We start from the raw sequence: 20,071 nt of genomic DNA, 5'->3' as shown, positions 1-20,071 counted from the left end.
TCTTTTATCAATAATTATATATTGTATATTATATAGATACTTATAGATATAATTAATAATTATATATTGTATAATAAAGATATAATGTGTTATATCATATAAATTGTTAGATCATAAGTATTTCATATAAATTCTAGTGATAAGCCTTTTCTGGATGATTTTATAAAAGATCTATGATTTCTAAAATATATATATATATATATATATATATATATATATATATGAATTCTAATAATTATACTTAATTCGTGATTATAAGAAACACATTGTTGATTTTAATGCTAATCAATTGATTTGGGATTATACCAATTACATTGTGATTGTATATGATATGATTATTTGAATAATACGATTAAGTATCAAGATTTTCATTAAATCATATAATTAACAATTTATTGTTAATTCAACAATCTTTAGATATTTAATTATTAGACTTAGAGTCTTAGTCTCTTAGATCATATAAGATATAATCATATTAATTATCTTTTATAATTAAATTATATATTATATAGATACTTATAGATATAACTAATAATTATATATTGTTAATTAATAAGTAATATACTAAATAAGCTATTTTTATCAATATATATGCATATATTTATTAATAAATATATACGAGTCGAGCTAATAAGCGAGCCAGGCCTTTTTACGAGTATGTTCGCGAACTTTAAACGAGCGAGCCGGGTTTTATACGGGTATGTATCGTTTAATAATCGAGTATAGTTTCGTGTCTACGAGTAGCTCATTTAATAAACGAGTCGCGCACGAGCCGAGCCTTATCTAGCCGAGCCCGAGCAAGCTCATGGGTAGCTTTGCTTCGTTTACATCCCTAATCACAGGCTTAATAACAATAGAAGCTTTTGAAGTAGAAGTACTCAAATCATCAACAATTAAATCAGGCTTGTTAGAAATATCTGAATGAATACAAAACATGCACTTTAAATTATCACTAGAGAATTTTTTTAAGAGATCTTCAGATTCTTTTAATTTATTCTCAAGTGTATCAATAATATCAAATAGCATGGTATTCTCAGATTTGAAAGTGTCAATCAAAACACGTGATTCAGACAATTTAATAATTAAAGACTCTTTTTCTTACTTAACCTTTTTTGAGCTCTTTATTGGAGTTTTTAGAAGTTTTACTCAATTTATCAAAAACCTTAAAGAGCTCAATATCAGAATTCTCTTCAAATAACTGAGAAAAATTCATGATAAAAGGTATTAACAAAAAAACTAGAAGTCACAAGAAGATAAAGATCACACTCAGGAAATAAATCCTTTAACGGAATGTATCCGCTCTGATACCAATTAAAAAAAAAAAAAAAAAAAAAGGACTTCTATTTTAACCGTGTGTGTGTGCACAATGTGTTAACAAAATAATATAAAAGCAGCATTTAAATGACATAAGATTTTTGTTAACGAAGTGGAAACTCAATTAAGAGAAAAACCACTCTGGGGTAGCCAAATCCAAGATATCTACTATTCAGAAGACAAAGCTAGTTACAAAGTAGTAGCACTCATATACCTCTGATGCAGTGGTCGTACCTTGAACTCTGACGTGTAGCCCAACACGAATGACTCCCAACCAAGTCTTCTACCTGAATGGGTCTTTAATGGAATCCTTTACCTTAGGATTTATCTTTCTACTAGTTATAATTAGGATTTATTTATTTATTTGCAATTTGTTTTTGTTATTCCTATTTCTTAAAAAAAAAAAAATTAAAAAAAAAAAAAATGGTTGATGTTTTATGTGGGATATTTGCATGTTAAAAAGTGAGAACGAAGCATGGATTTTTCTTATAATAATTATAACAATTTTTCTACACAACATGCTTCGCCTAGTGGTAGGACACCTGCTCCTATCAACTACACTCACAATTGTTACCCACATAAACCATGTTCATATTGCTCCAATCCTTATCACAGTTCTAGTAATTGTCCATCCTGGGGACGAGGCTCCAATTTTTCATATGATCAAATGAACACAAATTTCTCCAGTCCGGGATTTGAGTCAAATTCTAATGTTTACAATTCGGACTGGAGGAACCATCCTAATTTCTCGTGGCAAGCTCAAGCCATGGGAAATTGTGCTCCCCATTACCATGATCTGCACCATCCCGAGAATCCGCAGATCAATCACCAATCTTCTCCTCCTTCATCCTACAATTATCCGGCACAAAGATTATCATTGGAAGAAACACTCCAAGCATTCATTCAGACAGGCAACGGCGCCAAAAACTTGATGTGAATTTTAATTGTACTCGCAAGTGCACGAATCGTTTGCAATAAAGGGTTTTGCAAGTGCAATGTCGATCCCACAGAGAATTATGTTCTTGAAAACAAATTTATGACTAAATTAATTAAATCTTAACCTAGTTCCAAAAAAACGTTTGATTTTTTATAAAAAGAAAAACAACATAAAGTAAATAAAGTAAAATAAAACAAAAGAAAAGGTACTAAGGTTTTGGAATCCACACCCACCAAATCATAGCAACATATTCTCATATTCATCAATACACATCCGAAGTTCTCACTATACAAATCTTATGTATGCTTTACTATGCTTCAAAAAATCATTAAATCATTCAATGAATCTGTTCTTTGCACAAATCACAAAAGATATCCGGTTTAAACCAAATCATCAAATGTATCCGTAGAACGAAACACAATGAATACCCAACATTTTGATAAATAAAAACCCAAGCAATCAATTATGTGAAACTATCTCAAATCATCACATGTATCCGTAAATCACAATAGATATCCAAGAATCATTCCACAAATTGAAAATAAGTAAAACATTTGAAAAATTAAACCCAATAAAATCAGATAGTATAAACTTACATGGAAATATTGTTGCTCTTTAATGGTGAGGCTTCATCCTCAACCTTAGTTGAAAAATTAGCTACATATGGCTATGAAAAATAAATCCTAAACTAAAGAAAAAACTAAACTAAAAAGAAAAGAATATATTTGGTCTCTAGCTTCCTTTTTTTTTTTTTTTTTTTTTTTATCTTGAGCTTTAGAGGTCTATTTATAGGGAGAAAACAAACCCTAGAAGCACTAAAATTTCTATTAAAATCGGAGGTTAGTCTCCTAGTTTGAGTAGGAAACTCAAAACACAATCCAATAAGGAAAAGGACTCCAAATCCGTCCAGATTTGCGGTCTTTTATTACGGGATACTTTTAGCATAGAAGACTTCCGAATTAGGAAAATCCTATTTCACAATGATTTGTAGAAAATTGAGTTATCTTTCCAACATATCTTGATTCACCTTAATCGGATACTTGAACTGAAAGTTATGGCCAAAATACTGTGACATATGCTGAATTTAAAATCTAGTCTAATCCGATTTTGACTCCAATTAGAGAAATTCCGATTTAGTCCTCTTCTTGATTTGGTTGAACATAACGACATCATCTAGGTCTTCTCAAAGTGTGCTTTCTTTCACCTTAAAGCTATTGTTTTCTCTCAATGACCTGCAAAATACTAAAATACCAAAACTAACCAAAAACATTAGAAAATAACAAAATTAAAGGTTTAGTAAATGCAAATTAAGGGGTCCACATATGCAATATTTGGCACTCATCACTCCTCCCTAAGATGGACTTCACAGCTGATCAAATCACACACTAACAACAGCTAGAGAGCTAGCAGATCTTCAATATCTCCCTAAACACTCTCTCTAAGCTATAGAGAATTCAATACCAAATTCTGTAAATTGTACATGCCTAGAGGCCTCTATTTATAGGCTGCAAATGTCCAAAATTGAGTCTAGAATGAATACTCTAGGCGGGATCCGGACGGTAGCTAAGAGCGTCTGGACAGCTCACATTGCAACTGGTTATTCCAAAATAGCGCTTAGATTCTTTCCTGAATAGGGCCGCATCTGGACGGTGTTGCCCTAGCGTTCGGACGGTCGCACTTTTGTTGCACGCAATTTCCATAATAAGGTCTGAGCGTCCAGATGGTTGAACGTCTTCTGCACGACTTGCATTATTGAGGATAGCGTCCGGACGGAATAACCACTTCGTTCGGACGGATTCACTAATGCACTTGAACATTGGATTCTTCTGGAGCTCTGAAGAGCATCTAAATGTGTTGCCATGACGTCCGAACGGATGCAATCTAGGACTGTTTGACACTTCTCGACACTGATGGGAGTCCGGACGGAAAGTTCTCGTTGTCCGGATAGATGTTACTTGATTGATGAGCATCCGAACGGAATCTTGGGATCCGACTTCTCTGGGTTGAAATCTACACAAAATCTTCCTGGAACTTCTGAAATAGCATTCTTTATGCTTGTGATACTGAACTTGTCATAATAAGGCTTCTTCTATCTTTAGATAAATAAACTCTAGATAATTTGAAGATTCTGGAAAATACAGCATCTTTGTGAAAACAGCAACATTACATAATATTATTTTGTCAACATAATGCAGCCAATAAAAAAACTAACAGATTTAGAGCACAAGAAGCAGTGGATCTTTTTATTTATCCATATTTACTGATTTTTGAATGTTTTTTATCACTTGGTGCTGCAACCTAGAGAAAATGCTAGAAATTTTAGGTTCTAGATTCAACTAGCGAGTTGGTCAATTTGACCATCTTACAAAAAAAAAAAATAAAAAAATATCTCTCATCAGAATTTCCAAAAGCAAAAAGTCAGAGAAAAAAATGTACCTTAGGGGAGCCTTGGATGGTGCAAAAAATCATTACATGAGAAAAGTAACTATCTAGTATTAAGATGCATATGAAAACTTAGCAGATATTAGGCATAAACTCTCAATTATATATAAGTATAGTTAATTAATGCACAATGAACTGAGGTATCAGGTAAAAACACATGCAATATTTGAAACGCCAAAAAAAGAAGAAAACAAATTAACATATCTGCATCTTCTCCCCCAAATTTATTTATTTTAATGAAAAACAATAAAAACATGCTACAAAGGTGAATAGAGAATCATAACCTAGCATGTGGTAAGATCAAACCTATCTTCAAAGAGAATGAATCAAAATTACCAATACAAAAAAACAGTCACCCGATGTGATTTTTCTGTCATCCCCAAATAGGACTTGCAAAATTTTCTCAAGAGCAACAAGAGAAATAAGGGGCAAATAACAATGGTTCCTAAATTGTAAGGCAAACAAAGATATGACATGTAGAGAATAATGCAATGCAATCAAACCTGATGCTCTAGGATTAGGAACCAAATCCTAGGCATGTGTATCCTCACGAACTAGGTGAGTCCATTCCCTCTCAAGAGGTGAATGTCTGCCTCCTTTTTGACCCATGTCTGCCTTCCTTGTGGTGGTTGTTGACAGGACTTCATATGATGATCCATCCACTGTATCATACTCTGCATCCATATAGATAGCTCCTTATAGAATTGATCATCCTCCATCTTCTGCAGCTTCTTCATGAATTGCCTTGATTTGTTAGTCTTGGGTTTGCCATTCTGATTGCTAGGAACAAATCTCCATTGATGCCGCTTATGCTGAGGAGCCTGACGCCATGGGTCCTGGTGCCTTGGAACCTGATGTCATGAGCCTGATACTGTGGAGCCTGATACGGTAGAGCCTGATGTTGGGCTAGAGGTCTAGTGCCGAAATTAGCTTGTCTTGGCACTCTTTCTTGACCTTTGAGAAGAGAACACTGGGGTCGGATGTGCTCGCTTAGGCCGTAGTGGTAACATATAAGAGGTTGTCTAATAGTGGGGGGCTTCTGAGTGACCGAAATATCTTCATCAATTACGTCATTTCCTTTCTCCATGACTGTGAGTGGAGGTTCGGGGACTGTGGACTTGACAAAAACAGTCACAGAAGTAGAGGGAATGTTAGAGGGAGGAGCTACATACCCGAGTCCGATCTTGTCTGTTGGGTTCTTCTGAATTGATAGCATATGGGCCAGCTTCTCATTAGTGACCCTTTCCAACTATAGTTGTGTCTCTAGTAGCTTCTCTCCTCTAGATCTTGTATCTTGAGCAGCAATGAATTCTTCTCAGTCTGTAAACTATTCAGCTCATGAATGTGCTGCTTGCGAGTCTCCCTCAGCTTCTCAAACTCTACATAGAGGATTTTATAGGCCTCTTTGAGTTCTTCTCCGCCTTCATCATTGTGCTTAGAGTAGTAAGAATCCTTCTCTTCTTCATATGGAGCTACAAAGGCTAGAAACTGATCTTGAGCATGAGTTTCTTCTTCTTCTTCGGACTCATCAATAAGAGTCGTATTGTAAGCCTTCCCTTTTCCTTGCTTGAGATTCCACAGTCAGCCTAGATATGTCCAAAGCCTGAGCATTCAAAACATCTGGGGCCTCTTGAGTCTTTCTTCTCAACTTCTTCAATCTTTCGGAGAATTTCTTCTTGAATTTATCATTCTTCGTCAATCTTCCAAAATTCTTAGCCAGCATTGCCACTCCATCTTCTTCTTTCTCAGAGACTTTGGCTTTCTTTTTAGATGCCTTGAGGGCAATAGTCTTCACCTTCTTTACTAGGGGCAGTGAAAGCTCATAGGTTTGAAGAGATCCCACAAACTCTTCAATCTTTATCTTTTCTAAGTCTTTGCTTTCTTCAATGGTAGTCACCTTGATTCTGATACGCTCAGTCAAATATCTTAGAATTTTACAGATGAGCTTTACATCCGAGATGGACTTCCCAAGACTCACCATTGAGTTCCTTAGGTCACTCATCTTAGAGTAAAACTCTATGAATGTCTTATCTTCTAGCATCTTAATCTTTTCAAATATAGAAATCAACATTTGGAGTTTGACAGATTTAACAAATTTAGTGCCTTCATATGTTGTTTCTAAGATTTGACATGCTTCTTGAGCAGTTCCACAGTTTGAAATTTTAGTAAATTTAGATGGTGAAGGAGCTTGACATAAAGCATGGAGGGCTTTGTCATTGGCAAATCATGCGTTCTTTTCAGTTACAAGCTCAATATTTTTATCCGTTGGCTCAGTCCAACCAGTTTCAACAGTTTTCTAACAATCAATGGATTTTAAAAAGAAACGCATACAAGCTTTTCAATAGTCATAGTTCGTGCCATCAAAGGCAGGAACGGTCATAAGATTTTGAGACATGATAAAATAAAATAAAAGTCAAAGGATAACACTCAAGAATTAAATCTAAACAGAATGTACTAAGCTCTAATACCAATTAAAAAATAAAGTGTCTTCTAATTTAACCGTGTGCGTGTGTAACATGTAACAAAATATTGTAAATGCGGAATTTAAATGACACAAATATTTTGTTAACGAAGTGGAAACTCAATTAAGAGAAAAACCACTCCGAGGCAGCCAAACCCAGGATATCCACTATTCAGAAGACAAAGCTAGTTACAAAATAGTAGCACTCATATACCCCTGATGCCCTGACGTTCGGACGGTTGCAAATCTGTTCCTTGTCTTGCCTTATCAAGGATAGCGTCCAACGGTGTAGACCTATCGTCCGGATGGTTGCAGTTGTCTTCCCATATCTGTGTCTGCGAAGGAGATCCTTTTACTTGTCGAACACTGAATGGCGTCTGGACGTGTTGCTGAGATGTCCAAATGGATGCAACCTTGAACAGTTGGAAGCTTTTGAACACTGAAGGGAGTCTGGATGGAAAACCACGTCGTTCGGACGGATGTTGCTCGACTGATGATCGTTCGGATGGCTGACAGAGATGTCTGGACGGATGCAAGGGATTTGACTTCTCTGTCTTGAAATCCACACAGAATCTTCTTGAAGCACATATTTAACATGTAGACTCTAAATATAAACAGCATCCCTGGTTAATAAGCAACATTACATAAAAGTGATTTTGTCTAACAAAATACAGCCAATCACAAACTAACAAAGCGTTAGAGAAATATCTATTCCTATTGGTTGTAATAGTAGAATAAGACACTGAATATGTATTCATTTATTAGGTAAAGTGCAATATGCTGGTGAATGTAATCATATTGTAACCAAATTGCCAAAAAAAAAAAAAAAAAAACTTCTAATACAATTCTATTTTACATTTTTAAGATTTTTTCTTTATTTTTTAAACAAACAATTATATTTTAACTTTTTTATTTTTTATTTTATTTTTTAATTCATGCTTGAAGATTTTTAACCAACAATATAATGTCTGTCTTAATACATACACAAATATATATATAAAAAATTAAATATTAAGTTAGTAAATAAATCAGCACAAGCTGGTGTATAGAATGAAACTTGGGCTTCATTTTTATTTTTTTGAAAGAACTGGGGCTTCATTTTGTGCAAGTATACTAACGTATGTGATGATGATGCTAATGTTTGCAAGGTTAAGCTTCACTGTAGAATTAAAAAAAGATACAAAAAATAAAGGAAGAAGAAATCTATAAACAAAAATATACTTGGGTAGAGTCGTAATTCAAAATGCTAATTAGAATAAAGCAAAAATAATCAGCTTTAGTTTCCAAGGAATAACTTAATCGGTTGGAGACCATACCTTATGAAACGGAGGTCATTAGTTCGAATCCCTCATTCCCTTTTTATGTGGACATGTAAAAAAAAAACAAAAAGTCAGCCTTATAGATGCTATTAAAAAAACTGCGATCTTCTTCTTCTTAAAAAAAAGAAAAAAAAAAAAAGCAAAAAAAAAAAGCCCTGTGATCATTATTAATGAAAGGTGTGCCAATTGCAAATTTGCAACCAACAATTTCTGTCAAAGGAGTTGAGGATGACTAGGGGGAGAAATGGAAAAAAGACTCTTGCACAAAAGTAGGTTTCTAGATGTATGAATAGAGCCAACGGTTTCACGACTGATGTGCACCAATAACAAAATAAGGCCTCGGGAGAAATAGCATTCCATTCCAACTTCCAAGAGTGAAAAATACTGTTATCCAATAACAAACGTGCCCTAATAAAAAAGAAAAGAAAGCCAGAGAGAAAAATAAGGGGGTGAGGGGGCTGCATTTCCTTAACCGGCGGGCGGGGAACTTTGTGTTCGCGGTAACAAATTTACAGTAGCATATGCTACCGAGCCAATATCCTCCGGTACCAAAATGGGAGATGGCAACTCTGGGAGCAACAGAGCCCTTTCAACCAACAACAACTCGAGCAACAAGCCGGAGTGGCTGCAGCAGTACGATCTGATAGGGAAGATCGGGGAGGGCACCTACGGGCTGGTGTTCTTGGCCAGGATCAAGTCCCCCACCACCAATCGCGGAAAGTCCATAGCCATCAAGAAATTCAAGCAGTCCAAGGACGGCGACGGCGTATCACCCACCGCCATCCGCGAAATCATGGTCCTCTTTCTCCTCCTCCTCCTCCTCCTCTCTGTTTGCTTCCCGATAATGTTCTCTCTTTTCTTGTTTCTCTCAATCAAATTGAACAAGAATCCAAAAAAAAAAAAGCCGTGTCTTGCTAAGACTGGGCACAGTTTTCCTAATTTTCTCTTGGGCGAGTTGGTGCAGTTACTACGGGAGATTTCACATGAAAACGTTGTCAAGCTTGTGAATGTTCACATCAATCACGCCGACATGTCCCTATATCTGGCTTTCGATTACGCCGAGCATGACCTTTATGTGAGTGCCATTTTCTTTTAATTTTGGTTTCCCAATTGCTTCTTGAAAGATTTTAGAGCATAGAGGCACATATCGTAATGTGTAGAACCGTTGCTAATTTTAGGAACATATCCTTCTTTAAGTTTTTGGGCATTCCGACTGCCAAATAAACTGTTGTAATCGGATGCACTACGAAGCGCTATGTGTCAAGTCCTTTTCTGGGGTTTATTTTCTAATGGCTATATTTTAACTAAGAATGCACTTCAGTATTTCTTTCAGGCTATCACATGGTGTTGTGAGGTGAAGAACTTAATGCTAGTCTGAGGATCTTCAGACCGAAGAAAAATATATATGTAGCCATCAATTTCAAATATTTGATAGTTTTATCTGCTTAAGAGAACCATTTATGATCATCGTGTGACAGGAAATTATTAGACATCATAGGGACAAGGTTAACCATGCCATCGGTCCGTACACAGTTAAATCATTGCTCTGGCAACTGCTCAATGGGCTGAACTATCTCCACAGGTAAGGTTTATTTCTGTAACACTGATGTTTAATTCCGTTGCAGTGTCATCTTTGTCTCTGAAAATGATGGAACTTGCTGCAGTAATTGGATCATACATCGAGATCTAAAGCCATCAAATATCTTGGTAGTGTTTCGACCACCCTATCCGTCTGTTATTTGATGAATACCTTTACTGCCTAAAGTCTTTCTGTACAGAATTTGTGCTCATATGCGTGTGCATGCTGGGTGTGCGTTTGCGAACTTATACACATGCTGCGAGGTTTACATGAATCTTGTTTGACCAGGTTATGGGTGACGGAGATGAGCAAGGAGTTGTAAAAATTGCTGATTTTGGACTTGCAAGAATATACCAAGCTCCCTTGAAGCCGTTATCTGACAATGGGGTAGGAGTCATCTTTTGCATTCTTTAGCACTTTAGTGTCTGTATTTTCATGTCTTACTCGTATTTATTTATATGAAAAATTACATGACAATGAACAAATAGGCAGACCTCTCTGATATGCACTCAAGAGATTTTATGAGTCTAATACAATTTATGAATACAGATGTCTCAAAATTAGATAAATGAAATCTGATGCCTGTCTTTCCTCAGTCTATAAAAATAAAGAGGGTCATGGGAGGCAAACGCTAATATCCATTGAAAATCCCCAAGCAAACAAGCAGTTTTGAGGAAAAAAGGACAATTGTTTGACAATTTGGGGATGTCCTTAAGAATTTGCCTCTGTCATTCTTTTTGGTTAAACCTAAAGAAATTATGAGAAGCTTCCTTCTGGATGGCTTTATAATTGCTGATTCATGGATTGGTCTCCAACACAGAGATCAATAATGATTTTCGGTATCTTTGAACTAAATCTGACCAAAAATTTATTGGGCCACTGAACTGTGCAATGACAAGAATCAATAAACTGGGCCTACCCCTTATTTTATATATTGTCAGAATAAGCCATATCTAGTTTTTTGATGGTCACCGTCAAACTCTTGAATCTAGCAGCCTAACACATTTAAGAAGACACCTTGGAGTGATAGTTAGCTGGGACTAACAATGTTTTGTGGGAGGAATCTACATCTATCATGTTCCCTGATAGACACATCCTCTTTCTATTTGTGTGTCTGTGTGTTGAGGAATCTGAACTGCATGCAATTTATTGAAAGAAACCAGGCATTCCAATTCTGAATTGGGAAAATCTAACTTGAACTTTGTATAAAAATGTATGTGTCCCACCAAACAAACCCCATACTCCTCCATTGAGCTTCCTCATGCATGAGACTAGTGAGGCTTCTTGGAGCAAGCCTAATGTGAAGCAGATAATACTCGAGGCAATGGATGCTTATTGGAGTTTTTAGCTTCTTAAAAACTCAGATTTACTGTTATCACTTTTTCATTTTTGGTCTGCCACTGGGTCTTGGCTTCTCACCAATTGCTCTACTGGATTGATGAGCGGGGGCTGAGAGATATTCAGATCTGTAAGATGTAGCTGTTTCTTCAGCACATGCAACACATACACACAAGAAAAAGAAAAGAAAAGAATATTCCATAACTTCAGAAGCAAGGAATGTGAGGATAGTTAGGAGTATCTTACTGCAAATGTTCAAAATTTGGGCATTTCCAACTAAGGTGCTTTCTTTTTATTTGTAGTCTCTTCTTGAAAATAGTATTACTAAAACCTTCAGGGTGCTCTGGTTTCTGTTAGTAGCTGTACCAATCTACAATACATGCATTATGGTGACCACTAAAATGAAGTGTTGCCCATGTCTTGATCGTACGGTAATCAAAGTTGTTTCCATCTGATATGTGAATGACATCTCCTTGCTTACAGTGCATTTGTCTCAGTATGTCAGTAGTTGATATGCTGAATACTTGGATTTTAAGTCTTTGTGATATACTGGGTTCTGGAACCTCCTCTTTTACCTGTGTTAGCATTTCACTTGTCCTGTGATATCTTGGGAGCTTGAATAGGTTTCCCCCTATCCCCGGAGGCCCATTAAGCTGGTTATTTAAAAAATTATTTGCTTATGTTTTTATGATACTTTGGTTTCCTGCAAGTTGATTTGTTGATTATTACTTGCAGGTCGTGGTAACTATTTGGTATCGTGCACCTGAGTTGCTGCTTGGGGCAAAGCACTACACAAGTGCCGTTGGTATCCTTGACAACATATTCTGCATTCTTCTATTTACAAGAACACATAATAGATCCATGCATTTTTATGTTCAAACAAAGTTGCCAGTAGATATTTATATTTGCTCTACTTTTGACGCTAAAGGGTACTGATTTATGCATATTGGTTGTTCTCTCAAATTAGAGTTTTGCTAGGATGATACTTGTTGATTTTTGACGTGTTGTGTTTCTTTTCTTATGCATACTTACACTAGAAGCGGTGGTTTAAACTAATGTTGGTTGCATGGTATAGTAGGTACATTATTCTTTAACTTTAATTAGAAGGGAATTCTACTGCACAAGTTATTAAGATTGACAGGGAAGAATGTCCATTGTCAATGGAAGAAAAGAGCTAATATAGCATAAATGAAGTGAATGTTGAAAACTGCTCACGATGAATTCTGGTTTAATTTTTTGCCATTTTGCACGCCACTATATGATTGTACGTGAATTAAGAAAGCAGTATATCCTTAATATTGCAACTAGATATGTGGGCTGTTGGATGCATTTTTGCTGAGCTTTTGACTTTGAAGCCACTTTTTCAAGGTGCTGAAGTCAAGGCGACACCAAATCCTTTCCAGGTACAATGTTGTTTCTGACGTTATATATCTTGAAAGTTTAGCTTCTTTAACTGACTTCCCATTTGCTAGATGCAATTTCCTAGTCTGAACCATATACAATGCATTTTAATATATTTTTCTGCTTGTGCAGCTTGATCAACTTGACAAGATATTCAAGGTCTTAGGTAATTTTTCTGTTTACTTTCATGTTGGATCCCTTTTCTTACTTTTATATGTTGCAAAGCTATATCACAGTTCGTCGTTGTTGCATAAGGCCATCCCACACCAGAAAAGTGGCCAACACTTCCAAATCTTCCACATTGGCAACAAGATGTGCAGCATATACAAGGGCACAAGTAGTAAGTTTTTTTTCCTTATTTTATCAAATCAGGTATTAAAAGTGAAATAGACGTTTGAGGAACTTATGTGCATGGGGCAATGGTATTTGGACCAAGTGGTATCTCCTCTATTAAGGGGTGAAGGGTGAGGTTACGTGTTCGATCTTGTGCTGGTGCAGGAGTTGTGTATTTATGTGTCCAAAAAAAAAAGGGAAATTATTTGCATATATCATTTTATTGGTCACTTCCTCCCTTGCGAGGCTTAACTTGTTTGTGATTTGTTTGTTTCTTATTGTTCTTAATTTCTTTTTTAATTTTTTTTTTACAGTGACAATACTGGCCTTAATAGTGTCGTTCATCTCTCTACAAAAAGTCCTGCATATGACCTCCTATCTAAGATGCTTGAGTATGTGGTGCCTTCTAGCTATCTATTTATTTGTCATCTTACTAGCTTAACTACTATTTTGCTTTTAAATTTGGTCTTGTTTTCAATTTCCCTAATGTTTGAAAGACTCAATTGAGTCCCTGAGATCATGTTAATATGTAAATATCACGATAAGCATTGACTGAGGTGATTAAATAGCAGAACATTATCTATGTGGCATCAGCCACATCAGCCACATATAAAACAATCTTCAATTCTTATTATTTCTTTTATGATTTCATTTACCAATAGAAAGTATAATGGGTGTCGGTGTAGTTTTCTTGTTTAGTTTTTTTTTTTGATAAGTAAGAATTCAATAAAAAGCGCAGAGGGGCGCAACCCTAGTACACATGAAGTATACAAAAGTACCCCTAAACAGAGGAAATGAAAGAACACGAAAGTAAAAAGTCAGCGAACAACAAACTACCCGAGCTATGCGCCGACACCCAAAGATATAACAAATTAAGCACCTTTCTACAAATAGCCCCAACTGAAGACTCCACATCCTCAAAAAGCCTAGAATTTCTTTCACGCCATAAGCCCCACAAAACACATAAAGGAACTTGCTTCCATATACGAAAAACAGGACCACGACCCAGCAAAGTGCCCCAACCCCTCAATAAATCCACAACACTACTAGGCATAACCCACTCCACCCCAAACAAGCTATAAAAAAAACTCCAAACAACCCGAGCCACATCACAATGAAGAAGAAGGTGATCAACGGACTCCCCATGCTTTTTACACATAACACACCACTCAACCACCACAATACCACGCCTACGTAAATTGTCATGAGTTAAGATCTTTCCTAAAGCCGCTGTCCAAACAAAAAACGCCACCCGCTTCGGAGCTTTAACACGCCATATACCCTTCCAAGGAAAAGAGACCGCCTCGTGACAAACTAAAGCTTTGTAGAAAGTCTTCACTTCAAAATTCCTCCCCTTGGAAGGATTCCACACCACCCTATCAACCTCCCCATGTCGAACCCGAGTAGAGTATAACTGATCGAAGAAGGACATCACCATCTCCACCTCCCAATCCTGAGCATAGCGCGTAAAGAGAACATTCTAGTGAACCACGCCTCCAATCACAGATAAATTATCCACCACCCAAGCATCATGAGAACGCGCAATAGAGTACAAAGCTGGAAAACAGAGCTTGAGAGGCTTGTCTCCACACCAAAGATCATGCCAAAAGCGAATATGAGCCCCATCTCCCACCTCAAAACGCAAAAACTTGGCAACACTATCCCACCCCCTTCGAATAAACTTCCAAACACTGACACCATAAGGCCCCGTAACCGGTAAAGAACACCAACCTCCCCTCACACTCCCGTACTTCACCTCAATCACCGATCTCCACAAAGCATCACGCTCTTGAGAGAACCTCCAAATCCACTTCCCCAATAAGGCTTGATTAAAATTAATAACATTACGAACACCCAGACCACCAACCTTAATTGGAGTGCAGACTTGATGCCAATTGACTAAATGAAATTTAGTCTCATCACCCAAACCACTCCACAGAAACTCCCTTTGAAGCCGCTCCAGTTTCTTTGCTACACTCATAGGAATAGGGAACAAAGATAAATAATAAGTAGGAATGCTAGAAAGAGTACTGTGAATCAAAGTTACCCTACCACCCTTGGAAAAATATAGTTTCTTCCAACTAGCCAACCTTCGTTCCACCTTCTCAATAACCCCATTCCAAATAGAAATAGATTTGAATGACGCCTCCAACGGCATACCCAAATAAGTCATCGGCAGAGATCCAATTTTACAATCCAGAATATGAGCCAAAGACTCTACATCTTCCACCTCGCCAATAGGGACCAATTCGGATTTGCCTAAATTGATCCTCAACCCTGACACCGCTTCGAAACATAAGAAGGTACACCTCAAATTTCGAACATGCTCGGCTTGAGCTCCACAAAAAATTAAGGTATCATCCGCAAACAGTAAATGATTCACCACTAAAGCTTCATTACCCATGAAGCCCACTGAGAAGCCTGAAAGCAAGCCTTGGAGCATAGACGCATTCAACATCCTGCTAAACGCTTCCATAACCACCACAAACAACATAGGAGAAAGAGGATCACCTTGTTTTGTTTTTATTTTCTATTAGTTTATGTTTATTTTATATATATATAAGTAAATGCAATTTATTAAAAAGCACAAAAGAGGCACCCACCTTGATCTTCCATAGTGCCTTCGCCAACTCCCGCCAGACCTCTACTCCTATTTGCCACTGCCCCCCACATGAGACTCTGATGCCTCTGGTAGCCCATCTGCCACCATCTCAAAGCTAAAATCTTACACCCAAACTCTTCTCTCTCTCTCTCTCTCTCTCTCTCTCTCTCTCTTTTATATATATATATATATACACATATCAATCTGCCGCCAATTTTTGCACGATGAGATTGAGGAAGCCACGATGGTCTCTAAAGGCACTGGTGCCTCAAGGACATAGAGGGAATAAATTCTCATCATGTCATTCATTCATTCTTAGCATTCTGTTTTTCTTTAAATTTTTATTTAGACATTTCTATGAAGTACTTGTAGGGGGTGACAATCAGATTTTGGTGCTCAATTTGTTCAAGTGAAAAACCTGTCTGTTATTCGTTGGGATTCCAGTTATAATTCATGCTATACTATATTTCTTGCTATAATGCATGCCAGATCTGATTGTGTGTGGTGATTGTCTTTATATGTAGATATGATCCTCGGAAGCGTATAACTGCTTCACAAGCTCTAGAGCATGAGTATGACCTCCTCTCTCTCTCTCTCTCTCTCTCTCTCTATTGTTTTCTCCTCTAGAATTATTTATTATTTACTGTTAAATGGTATGTCTCCCTGGCGTTTGCGGGGGAAGCTGGGGTTGATTTTTCTTACAGTTTGATCGAGTCATTTTATCTTACCATAAAACATGGATCCCACATGATTTTATTTTCATTTCTTGGTGGTGTCTGACAGAAACCTGATAATAAGATTGTTCTTCTCTTTTTCTTCTTTTCTTCTTCTTCTCGTCTGCATTCTGTTGGAGGAATCTGAATTCTGAGGGCAGCCTTTTGTTTTTTCTTTTGTGTGAAAAAAAGAAAAAAAAAAAGAAAAAAAAAGAAAAAAAAAGAAAAAAAAAAAGAAAAAAAGACCTCTAGTCCCAGAGACTGCCCATTATGGTGGAAAGACAGTAACCTCTCTGACTGTGCATCTTCTAGTTCCATGCTTACACAGACCGGCGATGGCCATGTGTATTATTAAGTGGGAAGTTCTGGAAATCCCAAGGTTGTGTAGTCGCTCTTATAGATTTTTGGCAATTCAGTTATCTTGAATACAGCTCAGGTAGTATATACATTCACTTGGCTTGTAAGAATTTTATAGTCATAAAGTTTTTGGTTTATTCCTCACATTAGATCATATGATATCCTGACAGGATGTTGAGTCAACATTTGTGACACTCATGGTTGCATATGCGAATATCTATTTTGCTTCCCAGAGTTAGAAGTCTTTATTGCATAAATATTTATATGCAATTTCACATTGATTGTTTATTTTTTGCAATTAGGTTTTGGTTAGACTCTTAATTTTGAGTGAGATATTGAGGTTTTGGACCTTAACTCATTACACTCCCTGAGTTCATCATTTGTAGGCTTCATATTTCAGTACATGAATTTTGGCCCTTGACTATTTTGGCCGGCATTGTGACTCATCATTCAAGGCTTGCTATATGTTTTATCTTTTTTTGGGGGTGGGGGGTGGAGGTGGGTTTGAAAAGATACATATGTACATAAATGTTCTAATTTGTCTCTCATTTTTTCTCAGTATACCAACTATTTTCAGATGGTTTTCCTCCCCTTTTTGTGCATGAAAGAATGTATTTCTTCTTAGGCCTGTCTGAGTTTGACACCACAGTTTGGTGTTGACACTTGCCTTTATACCCTAATTGATGTATTTATGTTTGTGGTAGAGAAAACTTTACACTTGTAGGACTCTAATCTTGATGTTGTATTTATCCTAATGAAGTGTCTAACATTATTATCACTTTGATTGTGGGGCATAATTCAATATTTGTAAGCTTTATATAAGTTAATATATACCACATTCTTAGTGTCCTTTGTGTTTTGCTTTTCAGGTATTTTCGGATTGAACCTCTCCCAGGGCGGAAGTAAGGGCCCTTTTTTTTTTTTTTCTCTCAATTCTTTTCGTTTTGGTCTTTTTTTCTTTTTCAAAATGCTATATACAAAAGTTTTTTTTTTTCAAATGTTTTTAATATTTAGGGGTAATTACCTTTTCTCCCCATCAACTACCAGCCATTATCAACATGTCATCATGAACTGACACATCAACTAAAAGTGAGCATGGAACTACCATTTTCATACTGTTACCCCCATTTTGTCAGTTAAATCCGTGAAAAGACTCAAATACCCGAACTTAAAATCAAAATTTACATAAAATACCCTCAAAATTAAAAAAAATAAAAAAAAAAGGAAAGAAAGGTGGTGGCGCCGGCCACCCCGGGTTGAAACTCGGGGGTGGCCCATGAGCCACCCCTAGAGGTGGCTCCGACCACCTTTGGGGTGGCTCCTGGCCACCCCGGAACCTAGGTGGCCGCGGAGCCACCCCAGGTTCCGAGGTGGCCGCAAGCCAACCAGAGGTGGCAGTCACCCCCCCCCCCCCCCCCCCCCTTTTTTTTTTTAATATATATATATATATATATATATATATATATATATATATATATATATTACATTTAATATTGTTTTATTAAATTACTGTTTGAGAATATTTCTGTCTTTAAACAAAATTTAACGTCCAAAAATAGAATATTTCGTCCAATTTAACAAGATTCCCTAATGAAAGGGGGGTAACAGTAGAAAAGTGGTAGTTCTATGCTCTCTTTTGGTCGATGCGGTCGTTTTCAAACGTCAATAGTAATATCACTCGCAATAGCACTAATCACTGTATGATAGATTCTATAGAGAGGGTGTCGAACCTCAAGGATTGTGTTGGGTGTGCCTATCATGCATCTGCTGAGGGTAACTCAATAGATGCATGAGTTGAATAAGCAAAACTTCTTTTTTAAGTAATGTTGAAGCATATAGCACAAAGTACATTTCCTTCATTTTGACGAGGAATATGTTATATCAATTTCAGTGCATTGGTAGGCCCATCTGTGGAGAAAGTTGTGAACTATCCTACTCGTCCAGTGGACACAAGTACAGATTTTGAAGGGACAACTAGTCTTCAACCTTCACAACCGGTATATATGTGCATGTGTGTGTCTCTTATGTTTCTTCTCTGGATGATTTGTGCTTGCTCATTCTCTGATTCATTGGACTAGGTATCATCTGGAAATGTAGTTTCTGGGAGCATGCCTGGTGCTCATGGAGGGACAATGAGATCTGTTCCTCGGCAGATGGCAGTAGGTGGCATGCAAAGGATGCAACCTCAGGGCATGCCAGCTTATAACCTAACATCTCAGGCAGGGATGAGCGCTGGAATGAATCCCGGTGGCATTCCGATGCAGCGGGGTGTTTCTGCCCAGACTCATCAGCAGCAGCAGCAGCAGGTTTACTGTGTTGAGTCCTAGTCTTTTTGTTATCAAATGGTTCCTATTTCTGATGCCCCATTTTTCTGAAGCAGTTGAGAAGGAAAGATCCGGCAATGGGGATGACTGGATACCCTCCGCAGCAGAAATCGAGGCGCATGTGAGGTAGTGTAACTCCTGAATTCCCTCCGTTGATTTTGTCCATGATTCTGTTTGTGAGTGTAATGAGTTGTTGAAGAGATTTATTTTATTATTCATTTTGTTAGATTATGCAGGTGAAAGATAACTTGGGTTAGTCATGCCCGGGCCGATTCATTTCTTGCCAGGATGTAAACCCATAATTACACTTCAAGTCGTCAGAACTTGTGTGTAAAATGGGGGGGAGGTAAAAGAGGCACAAACTCCGCCCTAGCTGGAGCGCATATGGACATGTTGCTATGTATACTAAATGTGACCATCAAATTTTAGAAAAACCTGAAAATTATAAGCAAATATCAAATTTTATTTTCTTCTTTTTAATTTGGAAGTTCCAGATGGAGGGAGGATGATGAATGTAGAGGGTGGATTGATAAAATCACAAAGTTCAAAAGAGCAATTTCATTATCTTGTGTCACGTCCATAATTTTCTGTCGGAAGAGCCAAAAAAATTCCAACTAATTAGTAGCTTCAAGGGGGATGATACAAAACCACCCATTATACACTAACTACACACTTTCCCTTCACATGAAATGGGACCTACTATCACATGGGACCCATGTAAGTGGGGGTGTGTAATGAACGTGTAATTTGATTGTTTTCTAATCATTACTCACCAAAACTTTTTCCAACCTTTTACAAGGCTGACGTGGCAAAGTATTTATAGAAGGATAGTGTTATAGTTTGATATGCATGAGCTATTATGTAAATTATTGCTTACATCCTTTCTAAGTTGCACAACTTAAAGCTTTTGGGGGTAATATTTCTTCTTCTGGTTGATTTTATTTTTTATTT

General features: G+C 37.0%; 1 protein-coding gene across 2 annotated transcripts; it reads left to right on the top strand.

Moving 5' to 3' along the window:
* The first annotated feature begins 8,844 nt into the window (after positions 1–8,844).
* Positions 8,845–19,684, top strand: LOC133857214 (cyclin-dependent kinase E-1). 2 transcript variants are annotated; one of them, XM_062292395.1, is made up of 16 exons: positions 8,845–9,269; positions 9,438–9,548; positions 9,952–10,055; positions 10,138–10,180; positions 10,341–10,439; positions 12,126–12,195; positions 12,699–12,793; positions 12,924–12,957; positions 13,047–13,131; positions 13,439–13,516; positions 16,251–16,298; positions 17,666–17,698; positions 18,688–18,793; positions 18,875–19,102; positions 19,177–19,246; positions 19,357–19,684. In XM_062292395.1, exons 1-15 carry the CDS (start codon positions 9,027–9,029, stop codon positions 19,243–19,245), a joined length of 1,446 nt encoding a protein of 481 aa, XP_062148379.1. In that variant the 5' UTR covers positions 8,845–9,026; the 3' UTR covers position 19,246; positions 19,357–19,684. The 2 variants fall into 2 exon arrangements, with proteins under 2 accessions (XP_062148379.1, XP_062148377.1); XM_062292393.1 differs by having other exon boundaries at positions 19,348–19,684.
* Positions 19,685–20,071: the final 387 nt, after the last annotated feature.

Source organism: Alnus glutinosa, chromosome 14, assembly GCF_958979055.1.
Source record: "Alnus glutinosa chromosome 14, dhAlnGlut1.1, whole genome shotgun sequence".
NCBI classification, from domain to species: domain Eukaryota; kingdom Viridiplantae; phylum Streptophyta; class Magnoliopsida; order Fagales; family Betulaceae; genus Alnus; species Alnus glutinosa.
Note: the sequence above shows the minus strand (reverse complement) of the source record. Positions and strands in the feature narration are given on the sequence as shown.